The following is a 21,633-nucleotide window of genomic DNA, read 5'->3' as shown; positions in this document are numbered from 1 at the left end:
TTTTAAGAGGGGGAGTTTGCGAGTCATTTAGCCTCAGTCTCTATTCAATATTTTGAATGGATTTTGACTTACGACCATTTTGACTTACGACCGTTTGGTCGGAACGGAAGTCGGTTGTAAGTCGGATGTTACCTGTATTAGGTGTACCTGATTATAAGGCACATTTTTCAATGAATGGCATGTTTTAAAAAGTTTTCCATATAAGGCGCACCTTCACGGAATGAAAAAGGTTTTCCAAATACAATATATAAATACAAATACAAATTTACATGTAATTTATATTGTGCATGAAGGCACTGTATTTGCCGGTTTATAAGGCATACCGGAGTATAAGGCACACCCCCAATGAATGGTGTACTTTCACACTTTTTCCATATATAAGGTGCACCTGATTATATGGCACACTTTCAATGAATGACATGTTTTAAAACATTTTCCATGTGTAAGGCGCACCCTCAATGAACGAAACTAGTAACATCCGACTTGTGACCGAGTTCCGTTCCGACCAAACGGTCGTAAGTCAAATTGGTCGTAAGTCGAAATCCATTCAAAATGTAGAATAGAGACTCAGAGGCTAGCGCGTTACGGTGCCAGGCGTAGAATAAAAATTTAAAAAAATAGGGTCTGGAGGTCATGGTCCTAAGTATGGGTGGTCGTAAGTCGGATGTTACCTGTATATATTTATATATTATACAGTAAAGTCTCGTTATATCGATATCGGATATATCGATAGTCCCGGTTATATCGATACTATTTCTATGCACGCACGGAGAAAATTACATGCAAACAGGGTCGGATATATCGATAGTCCCGGTTATATCGATATTTTTTCGGACTCCCTTGAATATCGATATAACGAGACTTTACTGTATATTATATTTGCAAAGCTTTTTTTCATTCATTGAAAGTGTGCCTTATAGTCCAGTGCACCTTATATATTGAAAAAGTGTGAAAATACACCATTCATTGGGGTTGCGCCTTATACTCTGGTGCACTTTATATATGGTACCTTCAAGCAAAATATAATATAAATTTAATAAACATTTTTATTCCATTTTATACTTGAAACTTGGTCAGATGATGTAACATTCGTGGCTTAACTACAAATCAAATTCAATAAGACTGCCACTTTGGGGTACAATATATTTATATTTACTTTGCTTAAATATGATTTTCCAAAATAAAATAAAAAACAGTCCACACTTGTAATGATTCAAAAAATGTTCACTTGCGAGATGCCTATTCACAAAATAAAACATTTATCCTGGTATAAAAAAAAGCAACAACTATAATGTGCTTGTTTGCATGTTGTTTAAAATAAAAAAAGGCTTAGCTGAATTGCACATATCGCACCATTATCATTCGAAAAGTAGCAAACGTCAGCTCAGTAACACTTTTTCCTTGCATTGTTGTGTAAAACGTTGGCAAAGCAAACAACAGGTAACGTCTGACTTACGACCGAGTTCTGTTCCGACCAAACGGTCGTAAGTCGAAATGGTTGTAAATCGAAATCCATTCAAAATGTTGAATTGAGATTGAGGCTAAATGACTTGCTCAACCCGGAAGTAACTCAATTAGATCGAAAGCTAGCTAGCTAATAATAATAATAATAATACATTTCATTCCTAAGCGCCTTTCAAAACTCTGTCACTTGGCAGCCACATGCGCCAGCTCGGAGGTAACTCAAATAGATAGAAAGCTCGCCAGCTAGCTAACAGATAGCTAATAGCTAGACAGTTAGCTAACTAGCTAGATAGCCATATAGCTAATAAATAGCCAGCCACATAGCTAGCTAGCTAGACAGATAGCAAAAAGATAGCCAGCTAGACAGTTAGCTAGATAGCCATACAGCTAATAAATCTCAAAACCCACCTATTTAAAATAGCATTTTCTGTTTAGCTCTCTCTCTTGTTTCTATTTATCATTGTATTTTATTTATTGCATTCTATTTGTGATTTTATTTATTTATTATAGTACCTATGCTTGTCTATTATGGGTTATTTATATTATATGCTTGTCTGTGACTGTAAAGTGTCCTTGAGAGCTTTGAAAGGCGCTTAAAATCTAATGTATTATTATTATTAAATAGTTAGCCACCTAGCTAGCTAGCTAGACAGATAGCAAAGAGATAGCTAGCTAGACAGTTAACTAACTAGATAGATAGCGATATAGCTAATAAATAGCCAGCTACATAGCTACGTGTGCTATTAGATAACAGATAGCCAGCTAGGTAGCTCGCTAATAGATAGCAAATAAATATCAACTGCAGCCAAGCGGTGCAGTCCGATTGGCCTTCTTGGTCCCGGAAAAGTCCTTTTCTGGCAGTGAATGAGTTAAAAAAAAAGTGATAAAAATATAAGGTGATTAAAGGACAACCGACACCATTTTTTTGTTTCCTAACTGACACCAATAAAAATGAGTTCAAGTGTCCCAAAACTACTTCAAAATGACCTCGGAGATGGCGAGTTTCAGAAGGTCCCGCCCCCTTTTTCGTGACATCACGCCAGGACGTCTAGAATCAAAACAATGGCTTCAGATTCGGAGAAGATGCTTTCTTGTTACTCATCCAGTTATGAATATGATTCAAATAGTTCTGAAGAGGAAAGCATAAATGTTTGCCATCGATTACAGAAGTCCTCCTGTCTCAATTTGAGACGCCAGGACTCCAATGTAGCGTCCCAGAAAATGCGCAAGATGGCGCCCAAGCTCCGTTGGCTGATTTGACTGCTGGGAATTTGTGTCAACTAGTATCAAATAGTAGTCTTGGTGCAACACACAACGATTTACCATTGCGTTATTTATGTGTTTTTCTTCTAATTTCGCCATCAACACGGATCAACATGAAGTTTTCAGACCAAACAAAGTACTCAAAATGCATTGTGTGTCGCTTTCTCGGTCAGGGGCGTTCCTTCAGTGACGTCATGTCAGGAATCGTCACCAACTCGAAAACAAGTCTTCCTGAATATTCAGCACGAGTCTTAAAACGTAAAATATAGCTATATGCCGTGGAATACGCTCGATAGACGTCATTTGAAGAGATTTTACAAATTCTGGACACAACTTGTCCGGGAGCGTCGGTTGTCCTTTAAAACCAGTGGTCTACTGTCCTGATTGACCTCGCACAACGCACCGCATACTCAATTTGAGTCCACCCTCCCTGAGAATAATAATGCAACTTTGCCGCATGTAGTTGAAAGTTAATCCTCGGCACCTTGACATTTTTTTTTTAAGTTGAAGGATATAACTTTGCAAAAAATCAAATCCACTGAGGGTTACCTCATTTTCCGGGCACAGCTACAAACCAGTAGCGTCCTTCACTCCCTTATTAAAAAAAATATATAAAAAAAAAAAATACAACCGTGTCTGCATTCCACGAAGCGCATCTGGCCTCCTGGATGTCCTCCACCCTTGGTGGACGTCAGTGTTTGCCTCTCGCTCGGCTCGCGGCGATTCTTTGGATGTGCTTCCACAAAAGTGCAGGATTTGACTCGTTGGCTCTTATCAGAGACTCCAGGCCTTCCGCTTGGTCCAGACTCTGCCAGTAGTCCTGAGGCCACATTTGCAACCATCTGCGGACAGACAAGTCAACATTAGAGCCGTCACGACGGATGTTTTAATTAGGCAATAAATTGGGCTATTAAAGGACAACCGACAACATTTTTTTTGTTTCCTGACTGACATCAGAAAAACGTTGTATAGCATCGAAAATACCCAAAAACACGCAGGCTGACAGTTTTAGTCAAATGCAAAACACCAATAAAAATGACTTAAAGTGTCTAAAAAGTACTTCAATTTGAAACCGGAAGTGGCCAGTTTCAGAAGGTCCCGCCCCCTTGTTCATGACGTCACTGCAGGACGTCTTGCCTTGCTCAAGAATCAAAACAATGGCTTCAGATTTGGACAATATGCTTTCTTGTTCCTCATCCAGTTATAAATATGATTCGAATAGTTCTGAAGAAGAAAGCATACATGTTTGCAATCCATTAAAGAATTTATTTGTGCCATTTTGAGGCATCAGGGATGGGAAATGTCGCACCCAAAAATGGCAGAAAATGGCGACAAAGCCATGTAAGGAATTAATCAGCCCGTTTCCACAGGCTGATTAATTCCTTACATGGAGCTTTGTCGCCCTCTTCTGCCCCTTTTTGGTCCTACATGATGTTTTCAGACCACAGTAGAGCAAAATGCATTGACGTGATGGAAGGACTGCTACAATGTGTCCTTTTTTTCGGTCAGGGGCGTTCTTTCAGTGACGTCACGTACGGACTCGTCACCAACTCAAAAACAAGACTTCCTGAATATTCAGCGTGAGTCTTAAAACGTAAGATATAGCTATATGCGGTGGAATCTTTGTAAAATACGCTCAGTAGAAGTCATTTGAAGCCATTTTACAAATTATGGACACAACTTGTCCGGAGACGTCGGTTGTCCTTTAGTGTCCCAAAACTGCCACAAAATGAGCTCGGAATTGGGCAGATTCACAAAGTCCCGCCCCCTTGTTCGTGATGTCACTATAGTTCACACACTGCCTTGCTCCAGAATCAAAACAATGGCTTCAGAGAGTTCAGATTTAGAGACGATGATTTCTTGTTACTCATCCAGTTATGAATATGATTCAAATAGTTCTGAAAAGGAAAGCATACATGTTTGCAATCGATTAAAGAAGTCCTTCCGTATCGATTCGAGCCGTCTGGACTCCAATGTCGCGCCCAGAAAATGCACAAGGTGGCGCACAAGCTCTGTTGGAAACGGGCTGATTTGTGTCCACTAGTATCAAATAGTTGTCTTGGTGCAACACACAACGATTCACCATCGCGTTATGTTTTTTCCTTCTAATTTCACCATCAACATGGAGTTTTTAGACTAAACAAAGTACCCAAAATGCATTGTGTGTCGCTTTCTCGGTCAGGGGCGTTCCTTCAGTGACGTCACGTCAGGAATCGTCACCAACTTGAAAACAAGACTTCCCGAATATTCAGCGTGAGTCTTAAAACGTAAAATATAGTTATATGCGGTGGAATCTTTTAAAAAATACGCTCAGTAGAAGTCATTTCAAGTGATTTTACAAATTATGGACACAACTTGTCCGGAGGCGTCGGTTGTCTTTTAAAGCGTTTGTAAACCGAGGTATCACTGTCATTCAAAACCGACATCAAAAGTACATTCGGGGACACATTAGACGGTGTCAAATTCAAATTTGCTGTTGGTCAGTGCAAGTTAAGAGTTTAGAAGTGACTCACACATCATCTGTAGGCAGGTCTTGGACTTCTCCATAGCCTGGACTGGGCAGAGGACATCCCATATGGGCGTTGGTGGCCATCTTTGGTTTTGGAGGCTGATTTGTCCTTTGACCTTTTCGATTGGCTTTTTCCGCAGCCAGACGTGCGTTCTCCCGATCGCATACGTAACACTCAAATCCGTTCAAGTAGTTCGGTTTGCTCATATCGTTCACTCCCCATTCGCGGGCTTCCAAAGCTTCCAGCAAACGAGCGTTTGTGATACGACGGATGTTTTTGAATTCTAAATATTTGGCGTATTCATCGTCGTTGTCATCGAGAAATTTGAGGAAGTCAGCAAGCGATTTCGGTGAGAGGAAGTCGTCGATGATGATGATTGAGTGGTTGTTAGGCATCCAGTCCGCTACAACGGGGGAGCCCCGGTAAACGGGAATGCAACCTTGGTGGAGGGGCCTCCATAGCTTCTCGGTCATGTAGTCCGCACAGCGGCCATTTTCCAGCGCTAAGTGGAACTTGTAGCGACCTACAAACCTCATGAAGGAGGATTCCTCAGCCGTGGCGGTGGACGTGTCTTCTAGATGTGTCGGCAGTGCTTTGTTGTTCAGACATTTGCCGTAGGAATCCACCTGAAATTGTCGCAGTTTACCATTTTGTGAATTTTCCTACTAGCGGAACCCTTCATCAAAGTCACTTTTTGAATAATAACAATGAATGATAACGTTTGAGGGGTAAAATAAATGAAAAATACAAATCGTTAGCAACTCGCTATGCTAACCTAGCATGGAACCATAACTCATTCACTGCCAATCACGGATTTATTCGCGAATTGAAAATATGATGTAGAGCAACATTCCCAAATGTGTTTTTTTTTCATGCTTGGGTGTCAATAAAGCGCTGACCATGCCTCTGGAATAGTTTTTTTTTCTTTTCCACAAGCTTTTCCCCCATGTTAGCTGTTTATTCCAGCTTCATCTGTTGTTAAAGCGCTATATAAACCAATATGTATGTATTGCATTGTATGTTTGATAGCCGCCCTCATTTCAAGCTCATATAACTCCAGAACCATAAAAATTAGGAATTAACTATTTTTTTTCTGGTGAAAATTAGTTGGAGGTTTATAACACTGTATTGAATGATAAAGCGCCGGTCAGACCTCTGGTAATGTTTTATCCATTCCACAAGGGGGCAGCATTTGCATTATGTACAGTTGTCCCAACTTGCATCTCATATTACTCTAGACCTATATAATTTAGGAATTAACTATTTTTTCTGATAAAAGAAGAGAGTCTAACATTTCTTACAGTGCATTGAATGTGTATGTAGTCCTAAAACTGAATATTCCGTGGCATTCAATGACAAAAACCCTGGCAATGGAGGGCACATTTTTTGCACGTCTGGCGGTGAATGAGTTAATGAATGTTTTATTATTTGTCTTGAATCTGTAAACAAAGTTAAGAACCACTGGTTTATGGAGTACCTGAGAATATACATTTGGTACATATTTAATTATTTATGTGTGCCTTTTATAAACTGCCCGTTTGGTATTGTTTATTTGAATATTTAAACAGCAAATTACATTTTTATTATGTATTTTTCCTTAATTTATTTTACCATATATGTTTAAATAACTTCATTGATTTATTGATGTTACCATAATTTAGGAACTAACTCTTTTTCTGATATTAGCTATCTGGTAGCTAGCTGGTTGGCTAGTTAGCTGGCTATCTATTGGCTATCTATCCTTGAGTTTTGAAAAGTGCTTAGAAATTAAATGTATTATTATTAGCTAGCTCGTAGGCTGGCTATCTATTAGCTATCTAGTGGCTAGCTAGCTAGTTGGCTGGTTATCTATTAGCTAGCTGGCTATCTATTAGCTAGCGAGCTAGTTTTTTTATTTATTTGAGTTATTCCGGGTTGAGTGAACGCTGGCACATGTGGCTGCCGCTGCTCACCCACAGAAAAACTGATCCAGTGACTGTAAAGTGACCTTGAGAGTTTTGAAAGGCGCTTAAAAATGAAATTTATTATTATTATTATTATTATAAAAGAAGAGAGTCTCCGGTTTCTAACGCTGTATTGAATATTGATGTAGTCCTAAAACTCAATATTCTGTGAGTCCTGGAATTCCAGTCACAATGACAAAAACCCTGGCACTGGAATGGACACATTTTTGCACATGTCTGGCAGTGAATGAGTTAACCACGATGAGGTCATTACCTGGATATATTTCATTAGTTCTCTGACATATCGGTCTCTGTCGGATGGTACGTCACAATGAGACTGCATGTACAGTACAGGGGCCAGGCCTTTCAGCCTCAGCTGGTTCTTCTCCTTTAGAGATACAACTGTCGGTTCTAGCAGGTAGCTGAGAGATGGCAGCCACTGCAGGGTCAAAGGGTAATCGGACTCTCGACGGAATGTAGCTGTGTAGTTAAACATCCTGATACCGGGAGCGTGTGAGAGGAGGTAGTTGTTCATTGGGGACTCTTCGTGGAACAGAGCCCATGTCTGGTGGCGGAGACGAGGGAGCGGTGCCTCATAGGCCCGGAAGTCAGTCCCATAGAAGATGATGGATGATGTTCTTTTATACAGCTGGACCTTATGATGAAAACAATTCAGAAGCTTACTGTTTCTGTAAAGTTGTACACATATTTGCTTTAAAGGACAACCGACGTCTCCGGACAAGTTGTGTCCATAATTTGTAAAATGGCTTCAAATGACTTCTACTGAGTGTATTTTACAAAGATTCCACCGCAGATAGCTATATTTTACGTTTTAAGACTAGCGCTGAATTCAGGAAGTCTTGTTTTTGAGTTGGTGACGAGTCCATACGTGACGTCACGAAAGGAACGCCCCTGACCGGAAAAAAAAGGACACATTGTAGCAGTCCTTCCATCACGTCAATGTATTTTGCTGTACTTGTTTGCTCTGGGGACCTTGTGTTGCACCCAAAAGCTGCCAGAAGAGGGCGTCCAAGCTCCATATCAGGAATTTATCAGCCTGTGGAAACGGAGGTGGCCACAGGAGGTCGCCATTTTGTGCCTCTTTTTCGGTGAGACATTTCCCCTCAATGTTGCCTCATAATGGCACGGAATAAATTATTTAATCGATCGCAAACATGTATGCTTTCCTCTTCGGAACTATTTGAATCAGCCCATTTCCAACACAGATTGGGCGCCATCTTGTGCATTTTCTGGCTGCTATATTGGACTCCAGACGCCTCAAAATCGGACGGAAGGACTTCTTTAATCGATTGAAAACATATTTGGGGGGATTTTACAGTTTTGGGTATTTTAGATGCTATAAAACGTTTTTCTGATGTCAGTTAAGAAACAAAAAAGTGACGTCGGTTGTCCTTTAAACAGCCCACAAATACAATGGAAGTAAAAGCGTAATGATGAATAAAAATCAACCGCTGTTACCTTGCGGTTACTAGTGGCCAGGCAGGATGATGTGGCACAGTCAATTCGTTCAGAATCGCCGGGAAAATGTGGGAATAAGCCTCCGCTCCACCACAGGATAATCGGCAGCTCCTTGGTGCTGCGTTCGTCTTGATTGCCAGGTCCACGGTATGAATTCATGGGGGCAAACTCCATGTCTGCAAGAGCACTCTGGGGCTTAAAAGGTCCCTGGTCCATTGCATCATAGAAATTTGGTTCATCTGGGAAGGACGCAAAGGAGACCCACACCCACCACAGGATAGAAAATAGACCCAAACACAAACAGGACAACAGTCTGCCTCGCTCTGCCATCTGAAACAGCAGAAAACAACATACGGCACAAGTTAGGAAGTTATTATGTATAAATATATTATTTCTACTGCTTTCTCAAGCCTCATGAGTTTTTGACTTGGTTATACAATGAAATGTTTTGGTACTGAACACACAGCAGCATGTAAAAGTGTGGAAACAAACACTTTTTTTATCTTCGTTACCGCTGGAAGCGCATGGAGGCTCCGTCTTCTTACGTCAGCAACTGTAGAGTGTTATGTTATTTTAAAATATTGTTGTTAGAGTTAACGGGATGTTCTGGTTGCTTCGAACGATGCAGCTGGAAAAGAAAAAAACCTCAACAGCTGGATTCTCCCACTACGCATGCGCAGCATTTCTTCTTCGGTTGCATCAAACGCAGTGATGCGACACAGCGTCATCTACAGCGTGAAAGCAGAACTGCATATTTTTGGACGTACGTCCAGTATAAATGCAGTTTAAAAATTGGACGTTGAATTGATTTTCAAGTCAAGAAAAAAAACAGACGCATTTAATTTTAAAATAGATTTTCCTGATAAATGTGTAAAACAGTTCATTTTCTTTTTAATTAATCCATTTCACTATTTACATGCTTTCCGGGTTTCTATCCAACCCACTCCCAAGGACAGGGCCACTGTACGTAAAGTAAATTCAGTATGTACGCTGATAAAACCTGTTAAAAACGTACTAAGACATGTTTTTAAAGACGAAGAATGAGTAAATATTATCTGTAAAATTGACTACTAAACTAGAATTTTGTTGATTCTTGAAAATATAAAAAGCAATAATTGAACAAACACGTTATGCACGTTACATGAATATACAACATTAATTTTACTGATACATTTTATTATTAAATAAAAATCAAGTAAAATACCCAAACTCTTGCAGGGCATGCATTTTCCTCTTTATTGTATCTTTGAAATTTAGGCTAATTGAGACCTAATGGGTGCAAAAACAAAATGAAATTACATTTTATTTATTCGCACTTTTCAAAGCTCTCGAGGACAGTTTAGATTAGAACCACAAAACATGGACATAAATAAAACCACGGATAAAATTATAAATAAGAACAAGAATTCAACTATCCAGAGAATACCATTTTAAATAGGTGGGTTTTTATGTCGTTTTTGAGAAAAACATATGTCCACATCGACATTCATTGTAGTCCAAAATTTTAGATTGGAGCGTTGACAACCAAAAAAATATGATGTCCACACGTGTGGACGACAGGTCAAAACATGAGTGTTTCTTAGTCCACATGTGGAGACTTGAATTAGAAAAAAAGTACCGAAACAAGTAGGAAGGAAAATTGTTCAGAAAAGAGCGATATGCTAGTTTTCTAAAATTCACACGTTTTGATTGATGAAGAACATTAACAAAACTCACATTGGTTACCAAAGACCCTTTAGAGTCTAGACTCACAAATAGACCTAAGAACAAGGACAACTTAGTTTTCGGTTGAATTATTAATATTTTTTGAAATTGGGAGGAAACACGGAGATAACCCTCGACCTCTGTACGATGACGCCAACGATTATTGACAGGCTTTGAGATCCTGGGATTCGCCTTTCTCTGTCCGAGATCGAGCCAATGGGGACGCACAGACCCGACACGTCACTACAGTAGCAATGGGAATTCCGGCTCCTTTCAGAGAGCCGGTTCTTTTGGCTCCCAAATGGCTCCTCATTTTTTTACTTACATTAATTAACTACCAAAAATCACGTACAATTATGTGAAAAACGAATTACTTGTGGAAAAAAATACACTATATCAAATCTTTTTATTTATATGCCTTTATTTACATGTGCACAGAAAGGATCCACAATCTTTCACTTTCCCTGTGGTTACTTTTTGACCCGTTCTTGGATTCCAGCACGTTCTTTTCCATATATGATTGTGGTATGATTCATTGAGAAAGTTTTTTTTCAGAATCAGAAACAGAAGCCTTTAATCCCCAACAATGGGGATGTTTCCTGCTTGGAATTGCATGGATTGGGTTAAGAGAATGGGTATGTTTTATGAATCCTTTGTCATGTACAATTGAAAATGGCTGAAAATCAGGGGGAAAGTCGTCTCCCATTTCCGGCTCCTTGTTAGGAACCGAGTCTCTTCGTTCACTTCAGGGATCTAGCTCTAAGAACCGGCTCGTTCGCGAACGACACATCACTATACTACAGTCAATCTCAGCCCGATGTTTCGGACTGGGGCAACAGTAAAATATTAAATATCAAGGACGGGGTAAGTACCTGCATTAAATACGTTTACATGAATATATAGAACTGTGCGACCTAAACATGTACTTCTGTAGCTTTTTTAATGATTTTCAAACTTTGACGTCTTCAATGCTACGATGCTAATAGCTAGCATGATAAGGTACATTGTCAACAAACCGGCTACTGTATCTTGCGAACTGAGTTGGTAAAGAGCTTTCCTGAAACGTCTACTTCGATTTATTGTGTAAATTTACAGTACGTTTGATATTCAGGAGACCGTCCCGATTGTTTCGTGCGGTTATAAAAGCACTTCATTTTAGTAGCTATTAGCAATAAGGTTTATTTGACAAGCTGGTAAATGTCTGCGCATGAGCAGTGGTGGTTTTAAGAGTTTATATTTTGGCGTTTAGTCACGAATTGTTATAAATGATTTATATACCTGTCAACCGGCCGTATTCTGTACGATTTTTGCACATTTTTAGATGTGTACGGCAGACAAGAAAGTTTGTACGAGAAACGCAAAAATTGTTCAATATAACTTTGAGATGTTTTCAATTCCGTTTTCGTCATTAAATATGAGCAGTAATGCTAATTATAACAAATGTCGCTATTCGTAAAAAAAGCGAAGTCGACTACCGAGAAAACAAGTCAGTGCGAAAAGTCTCGAGAGGAAACATTGCCGAGAAGACGAGTTCCGGTCAATTGAATTTTATTTTGAAATCAGTTAAATTAAACATTTTACCGTTTTTTCGCCGTAATATAATTCGTGTTTTTTAAACATTATACATCGTAAGAACACAAATTCAATTTGTTTTTTTTTTTTGCTGTGTTCAAACACAGAAAAAAAAAAAAAAAGCCACAATGCTCTACAAGAAAGAACATACTTGATTATTCCTAGAAATATGTTGTAACTTGTTAAAAGTACTACTACTACTACTACTACTACTACTACTACTACTAATAATAATAATAATAATAATAATAATACATTACATTTTAAGCACGCTTCAAAGCTCTCAAGGACACTTTACAGTCACAGACAAGCATAGTTACTATAATAAATAAAATACAATTACAAATAGAATACAATAAATAAAATACAATTATAAATAGAAACAAGAGAGAGCTACACAGAAAATGCAATTTTAAATAGGTGGGTTTTGAGATGGGACTTGAATGTTTATATGTGAAATTTTGTTAATAAATTGTGCAATGAAATGTTACACACGCATATGTCTTTATTAAGGAAAATTTGAGGAAAAATTGAGCCACTAGTAAGGTCACAGTGTCTCGCAGGATGACCGGTATGTAAAATCAGGATATTTTAAAATACGTATTTTATTTCTTACGCATAAGTTGATTACTAATTCAGAGCAGCAAAAAAAGGCATTTTTTCCCGACCTTTCTCTCTGTTGTAAAGTTAAAGATCAAAGGACAAACTATTGCAAAACAGTCAAACGTTCTTCCTGTAATTCATACATCTATCCGTGATAGCTGTAAGCACAAAAAAACAGAATTTTCTCACATTATTTGCTCAATTAATCGGCTGTCATATTTTTAATGTTTTTTTATAATTCACTTATAAATGAAATGTATGATTATTATTATCATTTGCCAGCTATTATCATTTGCCAACTGATTGTATTGGCTATCTAGCTAGCTATCCACTATCTACCTGACTGGTTATCTAGCTTGATGGCTATCTAGCTAGGTATATGTTGGCTATGATTGGCTAGCTAGCATGCTAGCTTTCTATCTATTTAAGTTACTTCGCTGGCGCGTGTGGCTGCCGCTGCTCTCCCGCAGAAAAACTTATCCTGTGACTGCAAGGCAACCTTGAGAGTTTTGAAAGGCACTTATAAATGAAATGCATTATTATTATTATTATTATTATTATTGTCATTTGTCAGCTGTTTGCTATCTAGCTGGCTGGTTATCTAGCTTGATGGCTATCTAGCTAGGTATCTGTTGACTGTCGATTGGCGAGCTAGCTAGCTAGCTTTCTATCTATTAAAGTTATTTCCGGGTTGAGTGAACGCTGGCGCGTGTGGCTGCCGCTGCTCACCCGCAGAAAAAACTTATCCTGGGATTGTAAGCTGACCTTGAGAGTTTTGAAAGGCACTTATAATTGAAATGTATTATTTTTATTATCATTTTCCAGCTGTTTGCTGTCTATTGGCTATCTATCTAGCTATCCACTATCTAGCTGACTGGTTATTTAGCTTGATGGCTATCTAGCTAGGTATATGTCGGCTATGATTGGCTAGCTAGCATGCTAGCTTTCTATCTATTGAAGTTACTTCCTGGTTGAGTGAACGCTGGCGCGTGTGGCTGCCGCTGCTCACCCGCAGAAAAAATATCCTGTGATTGTAAAGTGTCCTTGATAGTTTTGAAAGCCGCTTATAAATGAAATGTATTATTATTATTATTATTATTATTATTATTATTATAAATGATTTCTTTTAAGGATGAATTGAGCCCTTCTCGTGTCCCACGATGAGCGGGAAAAGTCTCCTGTTGAAGGTCATCCTGCTCGGCGACGGAGGAGTTGGAAAGTCCTCCTTGATGAACCGCTACGTCACCGACCGCTTCGACTCGCAGTCGTTCCACACCATCGGCGTCGAGTTCCTCAACAGGGACCTAGAAGTGGACGGACGCCTGGTCACCCTTCAAATTTGGGACACGGCCGGCCAGGAGCGCTTCAAGTCCTTGCGCACCCCTTTCTACCGCGGAGCCGACTGCTGTTTGCTTACCTTCGCCGTGGACGACCTGCAGAGCTTCCAGAACCTCGGCGGATGGAAGAAGGAGTTTATGTATTACTCGGATGTGAAAGATACCGAACGCTTTCCTTTCGTGGTGCTGGGCAACAAGGTGGACATGGACGAAAGGGAAGTCGGGCAGGACGAAGCCCGGGCATGGTGCGAGGAGAGCGGCTGCTCCCCTTATTTTGAAACCAGCGCGAAGGACGACACCAACGTCACGGCCGCGTTCGAAGCCGCCGTCAGGGAGGTTCTGGCCGCCGAGGATCATATCGACCACTCTGTACTGAGCGGGACCATCGATCTCCATGGTAACCGTAAAATCTCACGTTGGTCCTGCTGCTGACGGGTCAGGTTTGAAAGCTACTTAAAGTGATACCTCAGTTTACGAACTTTTCGCCTCACAAACGTGCATATAGTCTTGGCTGAAAAACTAGTTTTCGGCGGACAAACCAAACCACACGGCACCACGGTGGCTGGCGGACTAGTTTTCATCACCCCCTTTCTTTGAGTGCGGACATGGTTTGTTATCGAGTGTAGTACTTTTGCTATTATGGCACCGAAAAAGACCCCACCACAGACTAGTGTTAAACCGAAGAGGACACAAAAGAAAATTACGGTCGAGCAGAAGAAGGAGATAATCAACAAACACGAACGAGGTGTGCATTGTGTCGACCATTGCTACGTGTGGCTAAGGGTGTTTCGGTGTTGTCTAAGCAACAGTCTCAGGCAATAGAAGAGGTTGAAAATCTTCTATTGATTTGGATAACGAAAAGCAGCTAGCAGCGGACAGTGTGAGTGGGGTATTATCGCCGAGAAAGCACGGCAACTTCACTCGGATATCATCAAGAGGCAACTACATTAACGACCATCACAAAGGTAAATAAAACGACTTTATGCTACAGTACAGTTTATTTCTTTCATTACAATACAATATCACATTTATTATACATAAAATAAGGTATATTTTGTGTATTTTTAAGGATTACTTTGTAGAAAATTATGTTTTATGGGGCCCTGGAAACGGATCATTCTCATTTTAATGGTTTCTTATGGGAAATGAATGTTTGGAAGACGAACTTTTCGCCTTGGACACACTTTCTGGGAACCAATTAAGTTCATAAGCTGAGGTATCACTGTAGTTGTTGTTTACGCTTCACGTAGGGCAGTCACCGGACTCGAAGATTCTTTTGATAAGATACGGAGGAGGAGGCTGTGTTTTTTTTTTATTATTGTTGCTGATAAAATGTAATCTGAGGAAAGCAGTGTCAAGGGGACAGACGCCCCAAGCCAAGGTACACGCACGCTGAGATGCTCATCCTGTGCTGTCTTGCTTCCAGTCATGTTTGTACACTTAACCTCATACCCAATTTTGCGTCTCGGATACTTACAAACTAGTTACAGTACAGTGGAACCTCCAAAGTCAAACGCTAGCCATTTTGTGATGCTAGTTGAATTCCAATTTCAGGTCAAGTTGTAAGTGACATTTTAAACATTCCCAACATACAAGTATACAAAGAAGTACGGAAGCATATTATTGACATGCATTCAACGTAAAAGCTTGGCCAAAACAAACCTGTGAATCAAACTTCTGAAGATGGAGGACACTGATTCGCTGTGGCGACCCCTGAAGGGCAAAGCTGAAAGATAAGACAAAAAAAAAAACAGGAAATTTAGCGATAAATTTCACCTAATACCAATCACAGAGCGTGTCTTTTTCTTAAATCTTCAATAATTTTTAACTCATTCACTGCCATTCACAAAGGCTCATCATTTTGTGGTGAAGGTAAAACAAACTGGACATTTCCAGTCTGCTAGTATGCAACTATCTAACTGCAACCAGTGAAAGTGAATGCACAAAATGAACCAATGCCACCGTTGAAATGTCAGGAAATTTGCTTCTATGTCAACATTTTTTCCAGAAAAAAAAATCTCTAAATGAAATAAAATGCCAGTATATAGAGGTTCCATTATACTGCATTTTGTTAGAAATAAATTCAGGCCTTTTGGTAAACAAATACACAGATTTTTTTCTCTCCGTTGCTGGTGTTCTATGCTAGCAAGATAAGTCAGCTAAAGAGCATTTGTGAACCGAAGCTGGCACGAACAACATTGCAAAAAAAGGTACCAAACGGTTCAGACGCTCCCCAGTTTACGAACTTTCGAGTTATGACAAAACGGTACATATGAACATTTTGTTGCGGGTACTTTATATCGAAAAATGTTAGGACACTGAAGCTGTAAGTTCGATTTTGTGTTGCGGGCCGAGCTCGCTAGCAATTAGCTGCGTACTGTGCTTCACTGACACATTGGGGGTTTCAAAGGCTGAACTCGACGGACACCAAGGCTGACCAATCAGCACCCGGCTATGCTGAATTGTTGCCAACTATTTGAGGCCCTGATCCGCCGAGCTCACTTTACGATTGGCTGCGTAGACTATGTGGGCGGGAGGGAAATCCCTTTTATAAATTCACGCGCTGAGGTGGAGCCGCGGAACTCGTTTACGATTCGCTGTTGACAGTATGTGGGCGGGAAAGAAATTCATCTTCCTCGTTGAGCACGAAGGAGTACACGATTCGTACCAAAAAGTTATTTTATGCTGTAATGGCTTCCTGAAGACCCAAAGATGTATGTCGTCGCACTACAGTAGGTGTGAATTTATTATACGACTGTTAGAGCGTCTGTGGTTTATACTTCGTTCAGCGTTTGACTTAAACATTCATTTCATACAAACTATAGCACTTACGAACAAATTCACCTTACGAACGACCGCTCTGAATGTATCTCGTTCGTAAGGCGGGGAGCGTCTGTATTTTGTTGGAAATAAATGTAGGCCTTTCAAGAAACAAATGCCCAGATGTTTTCTCAGTTGCTGGTGTTCTATGCTAGCAAGAAAAGTCTTGACTGTTGAGCTAAAGAGCATTTTTTAACCTAACCAGGCCCGAACAACAACAGAGAAAAGATACCGAGCAGTATATCGCCGCTGCTCTATTATCGAATATTGTCATCAATGGGAAAGGGGAATTGTGAGTTTTGTTTCAGCTTGAGCCATTTTTACAATCACCCCTAAACCAAAGCGACACGTGTTCTTTCCTTTCCAGTGATTTACGTACTATATTTAGGGCCAGTTTGTCATTTTCTGCTGTTTCCAACCTGCTGTTTATTTCTCCCCTCCATTTTGTTGTGTGCGCGGTTTATTTATTTTGCAGACACTGTGAAATATCAGATCAGGCAGAGGAGGTTATGACTATTGCACTGTACGATTTTCCTAATCAGAGCAGGCTTTTAATTCTACTTTTTTTAATTATTCGACAAGCTTGCTGAAGCAATCCTTGGTTATCTTTAGCTTGACTGATCGTGTTTGACACACCTGCAGACCTCAGTTGAATGTGAGCACAAAGATAAAGCCTTGTGCAAGGCACACCACACCGCCTCTTAACTCCATTCGTACAGGAAAAAGTGAACTCTTTAAAGGACAACCGACGTCACTTTTGTTTCCTAACTGACATCAGAAAAACGTTTTATAGCATCTAAAATACCCAAAACACGCAGTATGATATTTTTATTCAAATGCAAAACACCAATAAAAATGACTTCAAGTGTCCAAAATCAGCAAAAAAATGAGCTGCGAATTGGGCATTTTCAGAAAGTCCCGCCCGCAGTTCTTCACGTCACGCCAAGACGTCTTGCATTGCTGGACAATCAAAACAATGGCTTCAGATTCGGAGATTATGCATTCTTGTTACACATCCAGCTATGAATGTGATTCAAATAGTTCTGAAGAAGAAAGCATACATGTTTGCAATCGATTAAAGAATTTATTCCGTGTCATTTTGAGGCATCAGGAGTGGGAAATGTCGCACCCAAGGGAGGCAGAAAATGGCGACACAGCCGTCTAGGGAATTATTCAGCCCGTTTCCACAGGCTGATAAATTCCTTCCATGGAGCTTGGTCGCCCTTTTCTGGCGGCTTTTTGGTGCAACACGAGGTTTTAAGACTAAACAAACAAGTACAGCAAAATACATTGACGTGATGGAAGAACTGCTACAATGTCTTTTTTTTCGGTCAGGGGCGTTCCTTCAGTGACGTCACATACGGACTCGTCACCAACTCAAAAACAAGACTTCCTGAATATTCAACGTGAGTCTTAAAACGTAAAATATAGCTATATGCGGTGGAATCTTTGTAAAATACGCTCAGTAGAAGTCATTTGAAGCCATTTAACAAATTATGGACACAACTTGTCCGGAGACGTCGGTTGTCCTTTAAGTATTAATAGTGTTAAATGTTTAATTTTTGTTTTGTTTTTGCTAAATGGTGCAAATATTTCATTTCAGTGTCTCGACCAGTGGTTCTTAACCTGGGTTCGATACAACCCAGGGAGGTTCAGTGATTCTGTCTCAGGGGTTCGACCGAGGTTAATACACACAGGACTCAAATTGTCAATTTGTTATGACATGTCTGTTTGGCCATCATTTGCTGGTTCTTTTTTGTGCATAACTTAAAAAGAATTATACGTTTGTCTTGGAATTTTATTTACGTTTATTTAATGTTTAACTCATTCATTGCCATTTATGAATTTATATGAAAATTGAAAATATGACGTAGAGCGCCATTGCCGAATTTCTTCAGGTTTTGGGTTTTCATGCTTGGGTGCTGATACAGCGCTGGCCAGACCTCTGGCAATGTTTTGTTTTTTTCCCCCTTGCACAAAGGGCAAGCATTTTATTTTTTTCCATTTTAGCGCTTTGTTCCAGCTTCAGTTGTTTTTAAAGCGCTATATAAACCAATATGTATGTATTGCATTGTATTTTGGACATCCACCTTCATTTCAAACTCTTATAACTCAAGACCCATGTAATTTAGGAATTAACTCTTTTTTTTTCTGATGAAAGAAGAGGGTAATGTTTCTTACACTGCAATGAATATTTATGTCGTCCTAAAACTGGACACATTTTTGCACATCTGTCAGTGAATGAGTTAATAAATGTTTTATTATTTATCTTTAATTTGTAAACAAAGTTAAGAACCACTGGTCTATATTGTACATGAGAAAATATACATTTGGTACTTATTTAATTATTATTTTTTTGTCTTTCACAACTGCCGGTTTCGTATTGTTAATTTGGATATTTAAAAAGCAAATGAAACAATTATATGTATTGTTCCTTAATTTATTTTAACCATACATAACTTAATTTATTGTTTTGGTGTTACCATGTTTTCATGTTCTTTTATGCTGCCACGTGTTAACTATTTAAAATCTCTGTCGGAAACCAATAATGTGTTTGAGAGAATGTTTGTGTAATTAATTTCAGAAATACTATCATCGTTTTTTTCAAATTTAGCTAGCAGACACCACAGTGGATTTAAAACCGAAATAAAACGATTGAAATTTAGGCATCCAGGTTTAACATGTAGAAAAAAAAAATCACTGTTTTTGTTTAAGTCGTTGTCGAGTTCACTGTTTAAAAGGGAAGTCAGTTCTTTTTTTTATTTTGTGATTATTCAATATGAATTCATCAGCAAAAAAAAAAACACAAAAAAACAGTTTTTATCCATCTCAAAGGGCAGCCATTTTGTCTTGGCTATCCAACTTGCTGTCACCTGAAAATGACATCACAGTGCCCAAATAGCTGTGATATCATTTTCAGCTGAGTGCAAGTGGGCAAAATGCACCCACTAACCCCGCAGATGTAACATTAATCCGGAGGAAGATAATTTAAAGAACATATTAAGATGTTTTATGGTCTTGTGTGTGTGTGTGTGTGTGTGTGTGTGTGTGTCTGAGTATGACAGAGATTTTGGGCGCTTGAAACCACCGTGAAACCGAACGCAGGCGATTTATCTCCTGTCTTGTTTATTTTTTAATTGTCAAGAAGGCTTTTCATAACTTTTTGATGCTATTAAGCTCAATTGTATGACAGTTTAATGAGTATACCTATTCTGTGTTTTATCAATTTATTTTATCAATTCTTAAAGGACAAGCGACACCTCCGGACAAGTTGTGTCCATAATTTGTAAAATGACTTCTACTGAGCGTATTTTACAAAAATGCCACAGCATATAGCTATATTTTACGTTTTAAGACTCACGCTGAATATTCAGGAAGTCTTGTTTTCGAGTTGGTGACGAGTCCGTACGTGACGTCACTGAAGGAACGCCCCTGACCGAGAAAGCGACACACAATGCATTTTTGGTACTTTGTTTGGTCTTAAAACTTCGTGTTGATCCGTGTTGATGGCAAAATGACCCTGGAAATGGCGAGTTTCAGAAGGTCCCGCCCCCTTGTTCGTGACGTCACGCCAGGACGTCTTGCCTTGCTCTAGAATCAAAACAATGGCTTCAGATTCGGAGAAAATGCTTTCTTGTTACTCATTCAGTTATGAATATGATTCAAATAGTTCTGAAGAGGAAAGCATAAATGTTTGCCATCGATTAAAGAAGTCCTTCCGTATCAATTCGAGCCGTCAGGAGTCCAATGTAGCGTCCCAGAAAATGCACAAGATGGCGCCCAAGCTCCATTGGAAATGGGCTGATTTGTCTGCTGGCAATTTATGTCAACTAGTATCAAATAGTAGTCTTGGTGCAACACACAACGATTCACCATGGCGTTATTGATCTATTTTCCTTCTAATTTCGCCATCGACACGGATCAACACAAAGTTTTGAGACCAAACAAAGTACCCAAAATGCATTGTGTTTCGCTTTCTCGGTCAGGGGCGTTCCTGACGTGATGTCACGTCAGGAATCCTCACCAACTTAAAAACAAGACTTCCCGAATATTCAGCGCGAGTCTTAAAACGTCAAAAATAGTTATATGCGGTGGAATCTTTGTTAAATACGCTCAGTAGAAGTCATTCGAAGTGATTTTACAAATTATGGACACAACTTGTCCGTAGGCGCCGATTGTCCTTTAATGCTCTTTTGACTTTGACACAATGCTCTTGCCCTTCTTCCTGTGTCATTTCAATGGTTCAATGTTTGTCCTGCGAAAAGGGATGTAGCCTAACAATGTCTACCTGAAAACTGTAATAGGAAACATATTCATAAACGGATCACATGACCTACTGTACTTATCATAATTCAATGTCAGTGTTCCACATGTTGCTGTAATATTCATGAATGTAAAACCTAATTTGAGCTGTCCCCCTTTAATGGCTGAAAGAATTGCACAAAGGATCCATATTTCATCATAATTGCCTAAATGACATTGAACGTCCATTTTGTTCAGCTCAGCTGGTGATTTTGGTTTAAATAAGTGAAATTTGGAATGTCCCAACTTTTTTTTTTAATATTTACCATCTAGTTTCTTGCCCTGGCTCAATCTTTTGCACTACATTTGCTAAAACAGGTTATCTTTGCTTGCGTGCAAAATAAAACAAACCAAATGTATCACGGCTATTTTGTGTCCTTTTGGTGGTGCGCGACGGTGCATGCATCCATTTTGCGATGCGCTTCATCATTGGAAGGTTTCCCTGGAATGCTTTGCGCCTACCGAAACAACCAGAAACTGTCAGAATGATGCATTATGACTCAAATGAAAGAAAAATACACTATAAGCCTCTGATGCTTTCTTATAAAAAAGACCTTAGTGATTGACATTTGGCTAAATAATTAGACATATTTCATCGGAGTCTAACTTGACAGTACTATTTTAATATATATATAA

At 39.4% G+C, this 21,633-nt stretch overlaps 3 protein-coding genes across 4 annotated transcripts in view; 2 read left to right on the top strand and 1 right to left on the bottom strand.

Moving 5' to 3' along the window:
* The window catches only part of znf185 (zinc finger protein 185 with LIM domain), a 35,438-nt gene extending 34,229 nt beyond the window's left edge, over positions 1 to 1,209 (top strand). For both annotated transcript variants that reach the window (XM_089020080.1, XM_089020072.1), the window contains one exon: positions 1 to 1,209. This exon is cut by the window's left edge and continues 596 nt beyond it. The gene's annotated coding sequence lies outside the window, so the exon portion shown is untranslated.
* Positions 1,210 to 1,345: 136 nt separating this feature from the next.
* On the bottom strand, positions 1,346 to 9,305 carry pofut4 (protein O-fucosyltransferase 4). The gene is made up of 5 exons (XM_089020092.1): positions 9,172 to 9,305; positions 8,660 to 8,989; positions 7,455 to 7,835; positions 5,241 to 5,863; positions 1,346 to 3,569 (listed from the first exon to the last, which is right to left on the bottom strand). The coding sequence occupies exons 2-5, from the start codon at positions 8,987 to 8,989 to the stop codon at positions 3,419 to 3,421; spliced, it is 1,485 nt and encodes a 494-aa protein (XP_088876218.1). The 5' UTR covers positions 9,172 to 9,305; the 3' UTR covers positions 1,346 to 3,418.
* Positions 9,306 to 11,145: 1,840 nt separating this feature from the next.
* Positions 11,146 to 15,783, top strand: rab9b (RAB9B, member RAS oncogene family). Its single transcript, XM_089020064.1, has 2 exons — positions 11,146 to 11,227; positions 13,670 to 15,783. Exon 2 carries the CDS (start codon positions 13,699 to 13,701, stop codon positions 14,305 to 14,307), a length of 609 nt encoding a protein of 202 aa, XP_088876190.1. The 5' UTR covers positions 11,146 to 11,227; positions 13,670 to 13,698; the 3' UTR covers positions 14,308 to 15,783.
* The last annotated feature ends 5,850 nt before the right edge of the window (positions 15,784 to 21,633 follow it).

Source organism: Hippocampus bargibanti, linkage group LG02 (genome assembly GCF_051943395.1).
Source record: "Hippocampus bargibanti isolate YZ-2025 linkage group LG02, ASM5194339v1, whole genome shotgun sequence".
NCBI classification, from domain to species: Eukaryota; Metazoa; Chordata; class Actinopteri; order Syngnathiformes; family Syngnathidae; genus Hippocampus; species Hippocampus bargibanti.
This window is presented reverse-complemented; position numbering and strand designations above follow the sequence as displayed.

Bases quoted from the DNA above. Each gene is read 5' to 3' on its own strand.
- pofut4 (XM_089020092.1), bottom strand. From the start codon at position 8,989: ATGGCAGAGCGAGGCAGACTGTTGTCCTGTTTGTGTTTGGGTCTATTT. The intron at 7,836-8,659 runs GTAACAGCGGTT...TTTCATCATAAG, and splicing joins TGGCCACTAGTAACCGCAAG to GTCCAGCTGTATAAAAGAAC. The intron at 3,570-5,240 runs GTGAGTCACTTC...GTCTGTCCGCAG, and splicing joins GACCTGCCTACAGATGATGT to ATGGTTGCAAATGTGGCCTC.
- rab9b (XM_089020064.1), top strand. From the start codon at position 13,699: ATGAGCGGGAAAAGTCTCCTGTTGAAGGTCATCCTGCTCGGCGACGGA.